General features: G+C 33.4%; 1 protein-coding gene and 1 long non-coding RNA gene across 2 annotated transcripts in view; one reads left to right on the top strand and one right to left on the bottom strand.

The window, feature by feature from the left end:
• LOC145732030 (uncharacterized) overlaps positions 1-14,722 on the top strand; it is an 86,659-nt gene that overhangs the window by 53,508 nt on the left and 18,429 nt on the right. The window lies entirely within an intron of this gene.
• The window catches only part of LOC145731799 (structural maintenance of chromosomes protein 5-like), a 39,051-nt gene that overhangs the window by 21,434 nt on the left and 2,895 nt on the right, over positions 1-14,722 (bottom strand). The window contains exons 2-12 of the mRNA XM_081983786.1: positions 13,450-13,639; positions 13,296-13,382; positions 13,065-13,245; positions 12,808-12,925; positions 12,658-12,753; positions 12,404-12,597; positions 12,127-12,305; positions 11,997-12,066; positions 5,896-6,081; positions 5,615-5,840; positions 2,253-2,368 (exon numbers count right to left, since the gene is read on the bottom strand). Coding sequence (XP_081839912.1) covers positions 2,253-2,368; positions 5,615-5,840; positions 5,896-6,081; positions 11,997-12,066; positions 12,127-12,305; positions 12,404-12,597; positions 12,658-12,753; positions 12,808-12,925; positions 13,065-13,245; positions 13,296-13,382; positions 13,450-13,639 — 1,643 coding nt within the window. The remainder of the gene's footprint in view (positions 1-2,252; positions 2,369-5,614; positions 5,841-5,895; positions 6,082-11,996; positions 12,067-12,126; positions 12,306-12,403; positions 12,598-12,657; positions 12,754-12,807; positions 12,926-13,064; positions 13,246-13,295; positions 13,383-13,449; positions 13,640-14,722) is intronic.

Below are 14,722 nucleotides of genomic sequence, written 5' to 3'. Positions count from 1 at the left end.
CTTCCAAATGCTTCTGAAACAGCATAGAAGCTTCCAAAACCTTTTGGAACAGTCTAAAAGCTTCCAAATATGCTCTTCAACTTGTCTAGAAGCTTTCAAAAGTCTGAAAGTGTCCGAATAATTCTAGAGCAGTTTAAAAGCTTCCAACAATTTTTAGATCAGTCTAAGATTTCCAAATGCGTCTAAAGCAGTTCAGAATCTTCAATATTCTCTATAGACTGTATTAAAACCTTTTAAATGCTCCTAAGGTAGTCGGAAAAACATTTCATAAGCTTTCTAAACAATATGAAAACCCCAAAATCTTTCGAAACAGTGTCTAGAAGCTTCCTAATGCTTCTGAAACAGCTCAGAAGCTTCTAAAACCCTTTGAAACAGTCTAAAAGCTTTCAAATGCTCTTCAACTTGCCTTCTTCTTCTTCATGTACCATCTCCGCGACGGAGGTTGGTAATCATCACAGCTATTCGGACTTTTGAAGCGGCCGCTCTAAAAAGATCGATCGATGTGCAGCCGTACCACTCTCTCAGATTGCGCAGCCACGACTTTTTCCTTCTTCCTATACTTCTTTTCCCAAGGATTTTTCCTTGCATTATAAGTTGAAGTCTGGCGTATTTTGTCCCACGTGTGATATGTCCAAGATATTGTAGCTTTCTGGTTTTAATAGTTTCTATGATTTCCATTTGTTTGTTTATCCTCCTCATTACCTCGTTGTTTGTAACATGTTCTGTCCAGGGTATCTTCAAAATTCTTCTATACGTCCACCTCTCGAATGATTCAAGTTTTCTGATAGTTGCCGCATTCAGGGTCCAGGCTTCCATTCCGTAAAGTAAGGTTGAGAAGACATAGCACTTCAATAGTCTGACTCTTAGGTTTAACTTCAGATCTCTTGTGCAGAGTACTCTTTTTAATTTGTTAAAATTTGCTCGTGCTATTTCTATTCTTGCTCTAATCTCTCTAGAGTAGTCATTTGTGGAGTCAATTAGTGTACCCAGGTATTTGTATTTATCTACTTGTTCGATCTTAGTGCCGTTAATTGTCAGCTGCTCGTTATATCTCTGTGTTTTTGATATTCTCATAAATTTTGTTTTCTTAGCATTCATTGTTAGTCCATATTCTTGACCACACTCGGCTATTCTGTTCATTAGTCTCTGAAGATCGTCGATATTTTCCGCTATAATTATGGTGTCATCTGCATATCTAATGTTGTTTACCGGTATTCCGTTTATTTTTATTCCTGCTGTCTCTTCCTCCAGTGCTTTTTTCAGGATCTCTTCGGAGTACGCGTTGAAGAGTAGCGGTGATAGTATGCATCCCTGTCTTACGCCTCGCTTAATTTCGATTTCTTCTGACATGTGTCCGTTAATGCGTACCTTTGCTCGTTGTTCATAATATAGATTTGATATAATTCTTAGGTCATTGTAGTCTATTTGTTTTGCTTTGAGGACTTCCATTAGTTGTTTGTGGCGGACTCTATCCTATCAACTTGCCTAGAAGCTTTCAAAACAGTCTAAAAGCTTCCGTATGATTCTAGAGCAGTTTAAAAGCTTCCAACAATTTCTAAAACCTCTAAGATTTCGAAATGCGTCTAAAGCAGTTCTGAACCTTTAATATGCTCTTTAAACTATCCGAAAACCCTCCAAATGCTCCTGAAGTAGTCTAAAAATTTTTAAAAAGTTTCCAAAACACTATAGAAACTCCAAAAGCTTGTTACTGCAAAGTATTGTATCTATAACAAAGCTAGTTAAATTTTAAGTATAAATGAGCCTTATGATCGGAATTGAAACAATAACTTAAAGAAAATAATCAGTAATATTAATTATAATTAATATAATTATTGATCAATTTCAAAGCCAGAAAGAAAATTCCAACATTATGTCCAGTTAGATTGGCACAATAGCCCAATGTGCGGCGTCGCGGACAACGCCAGTGCGAACCGGTTCAAAGTGTTCAAACAAATTCAAAGAATCGTAAATAACATGTCAAATATTCAGATGGGACACTCTGTCTAAACATTTGTCAATGGTTCTATTGGTTATAAAAAATGTTTGGTTAAATGAATGACATATCTAGCGTGCAGCGTTTTTGGAAAAACGATCACAAATCAGTAATTTGTAAAGCCCAAAGTAACTCAAGAGAGAGAATAATTTACAAAGAAGTAAGTTCAAAGAAAGTCAGAAATTGAGTGAGTCGTACTCATACGCCCTTCTAAATATATATATATATATAAAAAACTAAAAAAAGTGATGATTCTAACCTTTACAGTTTTCCAATCGAATAACGTCTAACGTCATTGAAAAAGCTCCATCTCCTCTTATTACGTTTTGTCTGCAACTCTTCGAATTACTGTACTTCGAATAGCTAATTGCATACCTGAAACAAAATAATATATGGTAGTTATACTATCCAATGTAGCTTTGAACAATAATCGCAGCATTACAGTGGTTTTCCACAAAACAAACAATACAGTTTCTGTTTTTTTTTAACATTTTTGAACCACAAAATATGTTCTTTTTTTAATTGGAGAAAAGTTGATAAGCTGCATAGCATCCAAACTCATTGTGAAAAAATGATAAATGTGCAGTGATTTAGACAGTTTCTTTGAATCCTCGAATTTATCAGCTGCATTCTGAACATGTATGGTCTTGATACAGGTTTGGTTAAATAGAGAAAAAGTTGCGCCAGTTGCGCGAATGTGTCTTAATCTACAGAGGTTATCAAATTATTACCAAATTACTAAAACCTTTGATTTTCTTGTTTTGTAAATATGTCACTAAACGTTGACATTAGAACAAAATGTCAAATAGCAAAATGTATGGCATCTTTCAGCCCATTGTTTGACATAACGGAAATAATTGAGAAAAAATTTGTCTAGGTTCTAGGGGGCACCATTTTTGTTTTTCTTATGGGCGCATATGATTTTTTTACTCTTTTATTAAACAGTTTAGCATTCTAAATCTATTGCCAAACTCCTACAATAAAATCTCATCTTCTTTCCAAATAATAAGCTATTTTTAATTATTTACAACAAGAAAACATCTAACTGTAAGCTGAGCAACGTAACTTCACCAACAAAATAAATTAGTTTAAAGATGTTCAAAATGTCAACCACCATTTTCAATACATAATCTAGTTCTTATGTCCATATCGCTAACTGCTTTTTGAACCATTTGCGGAGTAACATTTTACAACGCGTTTTCCACTTTAATCCGTAATTCCTTTTCGGTATTGCTTGGAGTAAAATAAATATCTTCCTTTAGGGCACCCCATAAAAAAAATCTAGGGGATATAAACATGAACCCCTCGGAGGCCAAGGTAAAAAAAATATGCTGTAATTTGGAAACAAGTTGAGATTTTATTGTAGGAGTTTGGCGATAGATTTAAAATGCCAATCCCTTTTATAGAAAGAAATAAATAAAATAAGAAAAACAAAAGTGGCGCCCCCTAGAACCTAGACACATTTTTTCTAATTATCTACGTTATGTCAAACAATGAGCTAAAAGATACTATACATTTTTGGTATTTGACATTTTGTTCGAATGTCAACGGTTAGTGACATATTTACAAAAAAAAGGAAATAAAAGGTTTTAGTAATATGGTAGATATCTTGGATTTTCAAATACATTACAACAGGCACTAAATGGCGCAACTTTTTCTCCATTTAACGAACACTGTAACTATTGCCATTTCCAAGATTCCAATGATGGGTCACCTTGCAAGTTCCCACTCTCTATTCGCCTTTTTTTAAAACTGTATCCAAAATATTAAATCTACCCCATATTTGGAGTTTGAGCGACTGTAAAAAGCTTAAAATGTTCAATTTTTAGTGTCTCAAACTGCTCTTTCACGTCAAACAACACAATTTAACACATACAGGGTGTTAAATCTGAAACTAACGCTCTGCCAGTTGTGACAGCGTTTACCCGGTTTCATATGGGGGTAAACCTAGTCCACTGGGAGCAGAAAGTTATTCTGAACATTTTTGGTCCCTTGTAAAATTTTCGTTTCTCTAACCATTTCAATAATATTCGACTTTTTTTTGAAAATTGCATCAAAATTTTGAAAATTCCGTATCTACGACATTTTTACAGTTTCAGCGACTGTAAAAAGCTCAAAATGTTTGTCTTGAACTGCTCTTTCACTTTGTGCTAACCGCAACATGATTAAACATATGCAGGGTAGTCAAAAAACAAGTTCAATTTGATACTAACGCTGTGGCATTTGTGACTGCGTTTACCCGGTTCTAAGTGGGTGTAGAGTGTAGACCTAGCCCACAAGTGCAGAAAGTCATTCTGAACATTTTTGGTCCCTTACAAAATTTCAGTTATTCTAACCCTGTAACAGTTTCCGAGATATTCGGCTTTTATATTTTTTATTTTTGAAAATTGCATGAAAATTTTGAACATTCCGTATTTCCGCTATTTTTGGGGTTTCAGCGACTGTAAAGACTCGAAATGTTCGTCTTGAACAGCTCTGTCACTTTGTGCTTATCGCAACACGATTAAACATATACAGGTTGTTCAAAAAACAAAAAGAAAAACAGTCCAATTTGAAACTAATGCTGTGCCATTTGTGACAGTGTTTAACCGGTTCTAAGTGGTAACCTACTTACTCCACTGGATTCTGAACACTTTTGGTCCCTTGCAAAAGTTCCGTAACTCTAACCGTTTCCGAGATATTCGAGTTTTTTTGTAAATCCTGTCCAAATGATTAAAAGTTATACTAAAAACACAGCAAAGTTTTATTACTACTCTATTCATTGTGGGATGACAATACTCAAAATTAAAGAGAAGAAGAAAATATAGCTCTCATACAAAAATTTTTAAATGAAGTAATGTGTAATAAAACGCACACTTGTAATAAAGAAATACGTATATTGTTCTAGCTACTTTTACGAAGCCAAAACGTCTAAAATAAAACCAACAAAAATGAAATACATCAAAGGCACTACACAAAAGCAATAACTGTTGCAGCCCGACCTTTGCAAACCCAAGAAAATTTTCTAGTAAAAGATATAAAAATTAAAAAAAGTCCAGAAAGTCTATTAAAAAACCTTTTACTATAAATTGAAAATAGTTCCCTATTTATAAAATACGTTAATTATTTAGCTAACAAGTATGGTAAACCAGTCTAAATCCAACTAGCAAAATAAAATACATAGCCAAAAATTTAAAACAATACAGGGTCGCATTCACTAAACCAGAACGAGTTTAAAAAATGTTTTAAAACACGTTGCAAACCGTTTAATGTTTACCACTCCGCCTGGAACTCAAAACTAAAACGGTTTCAAAACACGACATTTTGCAAAAAATTGCAGTTTGGTTCTATTCGACACAAGTTTCTGTTTTGTGTGTTTGGTGGAAAACGCCTGACTATAGTGACAAATGCACTCATAAATGTATCATTTATTTCATTTCATTCTCAATCAGGTCAATTTACTACTTCATATAATAATTTAGAATCCGGATTATTATCGCGACAGTTACTACGACTAAAATGAAAAGAAGAAAAAATGCAAGTGGCTCAATTGATCCAAATGACGATTATAGTCATTTTAACTATCACCATAATATCACGTACCTAGTTTGAATTTAGTAATAAATAGTACTGGAAACTTACCGATAATTTCTACTAAAGAATACTCTCAATTCTCTAGGAGCATCCCCATAGCAGGTATCAGTGCTATCATCACCTACTGGAATATTATGCAATTGATATGACTCACACAAATACTTCATAATCGGATCTGGTGCCGTAAAAAGAGAATTGACATACGCGTAAAATCCATATTTTCTAATTCTCTCAACAGGAATGACTGGTTGAAAAAATTTACCGGACGAAGATGCTGAAAAAAACAAATATAAACAATGGATATTCAGTAAAGACGTGACGCTGCTTACACGAATGTAGGACATTTATTTTCAACTTTTGATTGCATCGCAAAGTCTGAATCATCATGTTCATGTCCTCTTTGTTTGTACAGGTGAATGCCAATTTATCCCTTAAAGGAACTACGGTTTCGACATACTTAGCTTTAGATTCCTCCAAAACGTTTAGTTCCATCATAATAGGTTCGTATATTTCACCTACAAAATATGTATATTACGTAGCAAGGTAAAAGTACCTATATCCTGATTATTATAACTTTAGTTGCACGTCATAACACAGGCAATTTTATTGCCAATCAAACTTACTGGACATTAACATTGCATAGATACGAAAATTTAAAAATTTTAATTATGCGCTTTTTGTTCCTGTCTGTAGTCATTAAACGGTTCACTTGTGGATAAACTATTCCAATCCCAACTATTCCATTCCAATAACCTGCCACGTAGCTGTCTGTTATGCGCCAAGACCGTCGAATACTGGCTCCAAACAACTTTATTAGATTTTTGTGTGAAGCTTACGTCTATAGTTTGATCTAAAAATGTGTCTGCAGTACCAAAGCTAAGTATTACCATTTACTAGCATGAGTAAGCGTATTCAACCAATAAAAAAACATTGAATTGTTAAGCCCCTACCTGAAAATCTACGCAAATAAACATATCTCCAATATTACTCAAAGTTTATACACAAATTCTAAGCAAAACACATCAGATCTCAAAACCCTCAACTCAAGATCTCTTAAACACGCTAATACTAAGCTTCCCTTACTCTCAATACTCCAAAAGTTTAATTAAAACAGTAAAAACCACTCAGACCATTCTACAAAAGCAATTCAAAATGTAAGCGCAAACACGGTTCTGACATTAGATGTCACATTTGAAGTAAAATCATATTCTTCAATTTCGGTTCGTTTTTTATAACATTGACAATGCTGTCCATTTTCACCTTGATGACGTGCAACTAAAGTTATAATAATCAGAATATAGATTAACTTTCTTTGATATTTATTTAATCATTTTAAGTGTAATGTTCTTTGAGTAACAAATACAACTTATTGCGGTTGTTTTTAACCAAATGTCTATAACTGATGACAAGTTTACAAAAAAAACAAGTTTGACCGTTTTCAATTATTGCAACTACTTTTCAAGAGAATGTTATTTAAAATTCAGTTTATCGGAAATTTAGCTTGTATCTCAGTAAATGAGTGTTACCTCAATATTTTTGGATAAATATGTTGTTACCATTAGCATGTTACTATCAAAGTGTTAAATATTCTAGTTGTAGTGTAAATACAATTGACTTTATGTTTTTTGCTTGTACTATGGATATTGACGTTTGGGGCTAAATGTTTTGGTTATTTAACACCCTGTACAAAAATTATTGTCATAGACAAGTTATCCATGGATAAATATTGTGGTAACTCTAAAAAAAATCACTTTTTCATAAAATTTGTATTTTCTCGAAAAGCGAATGCGAACTATTTTGAAATAAACGCCAAACAACGTGCTGAACTATTACCCTAAACCACAAGTTACTATGTTACTAGAAACACACCACAAGTTATTAGAAAAAATAAAAAAATATTCGGGGGCAATACCACAAGAGCTCAGATTTAGCCGGATAATTTTTGTGCTTGTCTTAGAACACTTTCTTTTTGGTGTAACAGCACGAGACCTGTTGTAACTAAATCACGAGAGCGCAGCTCGAGTGATTTTGCTAAACAGGTCGAGTTTTGTACCACAAAGAAAGTATGAGAAGACAAGCGGAAAAATTATCCTGTTCAAAATCTGAGCTCGAATGGTATTTGATAAGACAATTCCATGAATATAATCAATAATATAATAAGACTGGGACTTCCTTGTACTGGCAGAAATACATTTTTCTGGTTCTTTTGATTTTCTGCAGTAGAACTCTATCCGAAGCGAGCCATAACCAAAACAATAAGAACAAAAATCAAAATTGACAAAAATCTCAAGGTGAGACATTGCAACAATAGAAGTGTAGTGAAATCCGTGGAAACGATGAAATCAACAGCAAAATTTATCCAATATTTTTATCCGCTAGCAAACTCTCTTCCTTCCTTATTAGCCGATAGCAAACCGTTTTTTGATGACGTATATATGGCATTTTTTGTACATGAGTGGAATTGTCCTTGTTAAAATGACTGTAATGTAAAAATTCTCTTTTTGCACGCGTTTTTCTCCCACTTTGACTGCCTCTAGTATGGCCTAATCGGTCATGGGGTTGCTTTCAAGATATGTAGCAGATAATATGGGATTCACATCCGACAAAAATGATAAATAAAAAGCTGCTGTCGTAGCTTAATTTGAGGTTGAGCACTGCAATGTTGTTCCTATTCCGATAAATCATAATTTCTTGAAAAAACGGGACGTTTAGTGAAATACACCCAAAAACGTCCCAAAATACTGACCTAAACAACACTTCCTTATGTAAAAACAAAACAAACTTATTGGTCAATGGGCCTGTCCCACAATTTTTTTTTATTTCATAACTACAAAGACGGATTGAAAATATTATACCCGTATTTTTTTATTTTCAAAAATATTAAGTCTAAATAGAAAAAAAATGATGATAAAAACTACATTAATCTCATGTTTAAAACGCCCGCCGCCGGTGACGTACTACACTATCAACCAATCAGCGACAAGAAGTGAAACAGATGGCGTGCAACAGCCAATAAAATCGCCCAGAATTACGTACGTCACATGCGCGCCAAAACAGATCTTTTAAATTTAATGGACAAATTCAAACTAATGTAGGAACGTTTACGACCATAATTTTTTCTTCAAGAATATGAAAAATTAGTTTTTTGATCCTATTCTTTCGATTCCAGTCATTAAAACAAAAATTTATGATATGTGGGATAGGCCCATTGGAGACTACTTGAATTTTTTTTTTTGCACGCGCTTCTTTCTCACCCTGTATACGGCAGTCATAGTACAGGGTATCCGGATTTAGTGTGTTTTGACAGGAAAACTTAATTTCCAGGACAGATAGGAAATACTAAAGGCATTTACGAATATTCTACCGGTAGATACCTGTTTAACCTAGAGCGTTCGAAAATTGTTTTTGGTAACTACCATTGCCGTTCTGAAATTTTACCCATATACCGAATATATGTACCCGGTTTATGATTTATGGATCGAGAAGTTCCGTCGGTAAGTTAAGAAAAAAGTGACTTTTGACAGGTTTTCCCTTAAAATTTAGAATCATAACCTCAAAAATTAGTTTATGGTTGACGGTTTGGCGGTTTCTTCCACAGTTTAGCAAGCTTATGAGAGTGACCTGTTAAATTAAAATGGATATTAGAATATGTTCTGTTTGCGAGATGAAGGGAGAGTATGCCGATATTATAAAACATTTCAACAATGAGCATCTGGATGCCAGATCTCAAAGACATAGGATTACCAATCGCGTTCTAAAATTCATTCAACCGTAATGAACCAGATCCTTAAAAGTTACACCGATTGTGGTAAACGGTGGAATTAGCAGGTATAATTTTCGTAAATGCCTTAAGTATACATGTCTAGAACTCAATTTTCGAAAAAAGATTAATGGCAAAAACCGTATTTCGATATCTTGTCAGTTTGCAGCGCTAGAGGGCGTTTATCAAATTTGGCCCATTTTGAAAACTCTTTACTTTTTAACTTCTTTTCTTTTTGTTTTGAAAATATCGAAGTGAAACATAAACATTTTTAAGGCACTTTGTCAACGTGATTCCAGTGGCGTGCTTAGTTTTTTGCTGCTACCTTCCGTTTTCTCAATAATTAACATAACTTTATTATTTTAAATGGAACTCATAATCGAATATAACTTTAAAAAATGCCAATTTTAAAACATTTACTACGATGTAAGCATGTACTACGATGTAGCTATTTCTACAAATAACTGAAATATGAAGTTAACTTGCAATGAGTAACAAATATAGACCCAATAACAAATTACTTATTAATGTTCACCTCGATTTTCACACACATTAAAGTAACTAACGACTAAAGAACTATTTTTTAGATTAACGGTAGAAAATAATTCAAAATCAAATAAAGAAAAAACAAATTGAAACTTTGACTCCAAAGTTAAAAACGCAGTAATTTTGAGCATTCAAGCGTTGACATAGAAACAAGAAATAAATAAACGTCACTTTTGACAGATGAAGTCAAAACCTGAGTCAGAGCCAGTCTATCCGGGAACTAGGGTTATCCTGTCAAAACCCGTACACCCTGTACAATCAAGTAAAAGTTATTCACGTCAGCAAAAAGGCAATAAATCAAGCCCACTGACAGTCTAAACCGCATTAAAATCCGTTGATTCCTTTCGAAATGGCAAGGTTTTATAATGACCTGTCCCAGTTGAAATGGCGCGGAGTTTACTTTAACTCAAATTTAACCGAAAATTGGGACGATTAGTTTTAATTAACCAGCAGTTTATTTTTACAATTTTTCGTGTTTTTTTTCTATACAAAGTAGAAAAATGAATGATAGATAAATAAAGTCATGTTATCCATCATCTTTTATCTCATTTAAAAATAGCTCAGATATGTTTTGCACAGTTGCAATTCACGCGGTTCTTGATGGTTGCTTGTGACGTTGATGGCAATAAACTAATCAGAAATATCACATTTTAAACTCAGTTTTTCTGTTAATTTCGTTTAAAAGCTATTAATACGATTTTTGGATTCTATGATCCGTACTTATAACTTATAACTTTTAAATCAATGGCTTAAGGTAGTCGTGGGATGAGGTGGGTAACAGAAACAAAATCAATAGTAAGGACTTTTGGAGACCGATTATCCCAGAAGACTGCGTTTCTCGAACTGGTACATAATAAATAATGTAATGAGGACGAAGAATTTTCTAATTTTGTTGTATGGACTGATGGAAAACAGGATTACTAATAGTGGTCTTTTTAATAAGCACAACAGGCATTTTTGGGCTGTAGAGAATCCCCATGAGCTTGCTCAAAGACAGATGCAGACAATATTTGGTTTAAATATTTGGTGTGGAATCATTGGTAGGCAAATAAAATATTACTTTTATAATAAAGTTCCGACTCAGTTACTGAGCAATGTTTCTCATTTTAGGAAATCGGTTAATAGGGCCATTTACATTTGATTATAATTTTAATGAAAGGAAGTATTTGGATTTATTGAAAGCTGAGATCTTACCAGCTCTTCGAGAAATTGTGCCAAATGAAGCTGATTTTAGAAAATTATGGTTTCAGCAGGATGGCTGTCCTGCGCATAACACAGCGCCCGTTATGGATTTTCTTAGAGAAAATTTTGGAAACAATGTCATTGCATTAAACGGTTCAATCCCATGGCCAGCTAGATTCCCAGACCTATCCCCTTTAGATTTTTATCTTTGGGGTCATGATAAGAATGAGATTTATGAGTTTGAACCTCCTACAAATGTTGATGTTCTCCGAGAAAGGGTAATAAATACTTTTGCAATGATAAACCGAAATACACTTGGCAGAGTCATAAGTAGGGTGCTAAAGAATTGCGAAAAGTGTCGACGAGCGAACGGGAGACATTTTGAAAATTTACCAGATTAAGATTAAGTTACGTTTGGTTAGATTAAAAGCTAGTTTAGACCTTAATTACATACTACATTTTCATCATTTTGTAATCATTTAGATTTTGCAATAACGTAATTTTAAGAATTACTGATTTTTAGCTTTTTTAACTTTGTAACATGTAATACATCATTTTATAGCAAAAAACGTGCTCTTTTTAACTAAATAAAAAAACAAAATGACGTCCATAAGAAAAAAAGAAGTTGATGGTATCTCGAGACGGAAACGTCGGAACTGAAAACGAAACACACAGATAGTCCTTAAAAAGTTGCTCTAACAATGTTCAGGCCAAATTTTAAAATTTTTAAAATTAGCGAAAATACAGCACTTTTTTGAAAATAGTCGTTTTCGGTTTTTCGAAAATAATTCAAAAACGAAGCAAAACCTAAATATTTTTAAAACGGTGTTGGATTGCCTATTTAAATTCTCTAAAACTGTCCCATTTAACCTTAGCTCTTACAGGAAGCGAGATCCCTGTATAGAGAATCGAATCTTGGACATACTGTATTTAGTTACTTACCTTTAAATAAGTGCTTATTATTTCTCAGCCACAAAACAGCCGTGTACGTGTCACTACTCATTCTCCTTAACTGAAAATCAAAAAAAAAACATCAGGACATTGCGCACAGACATTTTCCCACTGAATTTACCTGCTCCAGCCTCGACTGTTTCACATTCTCCAGTTTAGTCCGTTCATGTTGTGAAGCTCTAAGTTCAGCTTTGGAATAATCATAAGTCTCCTGAAGTTTAGATCTTTGTTCCTGCCATTGTCGTATTTTATCAGAACAATCTCTGATTTCCGACATAACTCTTTCCTTTTGTTCGTTTTCTTTATATAATGCAAAATTAATACAATTGTTACAGTAATTGTCCCATACTTTTTCAAGTATTAGATATCAAAAACCATCTTATATCAGAAGATTTTACCTTGTTTCCACTTCGCCATAAACATACTGCATGCATTTTTCATCTCTTCTAACTTGGCAAGCGATTCAGCAATCTGTTTATCCCAGTGTTGATTATAGGCCAACTTTGTCCTAATTTCGTCTTCTACGTCTCTCACTTTCGAAGTAAAACCTCCAATAGTTTCTATTGTTGTGTTAATGCGGCCTTCATTTGTTCTACCACCAAATTGCATTTTAGTACCACTGTAATTTACCATCATTTAAATATTTAATTACCTAATTTCTTGTGTAATTTTTGAATTTTTTGAAAGTATCGTTGTCAAATTATTTTTTTCTTCATCAATCTTCTTCTCCTTCGGAAAAATTTCGTTTCTGAAAAGGTTTATTAATCTCCATAAGCTAATACCCTAATACAATACAACTCACCTATACTGGTCGTGAACTTTTTGGGCTTGAATCTTGTCTCGCTTAATATCACTCAATACTACTCTTTTTCCTTCATACTCAAGCCAAGCAATTTTTCTTTCAATATGATCCACTTTCTCTGAAATAAATTAACCAAATTTCAAATATGTACAAAGAAATGATCTAAATACATTTTTGCGATCAAAAAATATTCTCTAAAAGTTTAGAAATAATGCTGCTGGACACCCTTTACAGTACCAATCTATTTGGATGCTCACCCTTATACTTCAACATCTTTGCAACGTTTTTAACTCTTCCTTCCATTCTTGCATTTGCCTCGTGAGCCTCTTGCAAATTTTGTGTTTGTTTTTCCATTTTTTCTAATAAATTCTTATGCTTTGTTCTGGCTTCAATTAAATACTTTTGTTTTTCAACTAAATCCGTCTTACATAAAGCCAACTAAAAAACACCAAACTTACCAGGACAATAATAATGATTAAATTTTCTACCTGAGTTTCGCGTAACAATTCTTGTTTATTCATTTTGGCAAACTCGACAACACGATCCTGAGGTAAAAACTGACACAAGTTATCAACCTATTTAAGCAATGCACTTTATTAATAATAACATGGTGTATTTACAGAGTATTTTGCAGTTGCAAACCTGTATATTGAACTTTTTAATACAATTTTGTACGTCATTCTGCAAACACGACGTTCCATTCAACTTCCAAGTGGATCGATCGCGTCTATCAAACTCTCTGGATACTTTTGTAAAAGAATTTTCCTTCGTATCTTGGAGAAAAATATGAATTTTTGCCAACTCGCATCCATGTTTTATATATTCTGAAACTCTAATAAATCTGCGTTTTTAGATTATTTTAAATATAGGGTAGAGTGGTGTATACTGGGACATGGTATATATCGGGACATCAACCTCCAAGGCCATCATATTGAAAGTTAATGAACCTTTTAAACTTTATTGTAATCTACATATAGTAGGAAACTGAAATTTCAAACGTCAGGTAACCTTTTTACCGACGGAAGTAAGTGCACTAAAGTTACTACTCTAATTCGGCCTGCCAAAAGTTATTGTTTACATTTTGGTCTCATAAAGAAAAAACGGGTTTTTTGGTAAAAATATATTTTACAAAGGGTAGCTGGCGGTTCTCTGGACGTTATTAAGGGTGTGTATAAATAGAAGAGTAAAAGTTTGTAATTTGTGTCCCTCTTGATGATCATTATTGTGACGGGGCGCGGTGGTATTTAGTGGGACATAACTTGGTGGTGTATAGTGGGACCGTCCAAAGTTAACTTTATGAGGAAGACCTCGACCTACAATTTCATGTTTTCTGATATCAAAGATGAAGATGTGGTGACCGAAGACAATATTTTTTGTAAACTCCCTAAGGCGAAATTAGTTGGAGGAACAGAACGGGCTTTAAATCATATACTTTGATTTTGCCAAATATAATGTCCAATTATTGGAATAAAAAAACAAAAATGTTATCAAAGAAAAAAGAAAAACGTCCCTGTATATACCACCCTCCCCTACCTACTCCTACATAGACAAATTAAAATAAATATCATAATGTAAATTAAATGTCTAATAAATAAAATATAAAATAAATGTATTTTTTAAATTTAAAATACTTAAAAAATATATAAGGTGAAGACGGTAACTTTGTCGAAACTTATAGACCAGTATTTTGAGTGAATAAACATGTCCGAAAAAGCTCCCATTCGGCGATATGCCTTAATAATTTTTTTATTTTAATACATATTAGGCTTCCTCTGCCAGATTGTTGATTATAGGTACTTTCTTGACTTTTTCAACACGTAATTTTATGTCAATCTTGAGTGACAGAAAAAAATCAGATGCTAGCTATTAATACAGGGTGATCCAGTTTTAAATGTGAATAATTCACTATTTGATA

The sequence above is a fragment of the Ips typographus genome, linkage group LG1, assembly GCF_016097725.1.
Source record: "Ips typographus isolate SLU linkage group LG1, UJ_Ityp_2.0, whole genome shotgun sequence".
In the NCBI taxonomy this organism is placed as follows: Eukaryota; Metazoa; Arthropoda; class Insecta; order Coleoptera; family Curculionidae; genus Ips; species Ips typographus.
The sequence above is the reverse complement of the archived record's forward strand: the minus strand, read 5'-3'. Positions and strand labels throughout refer to the sequence as shown.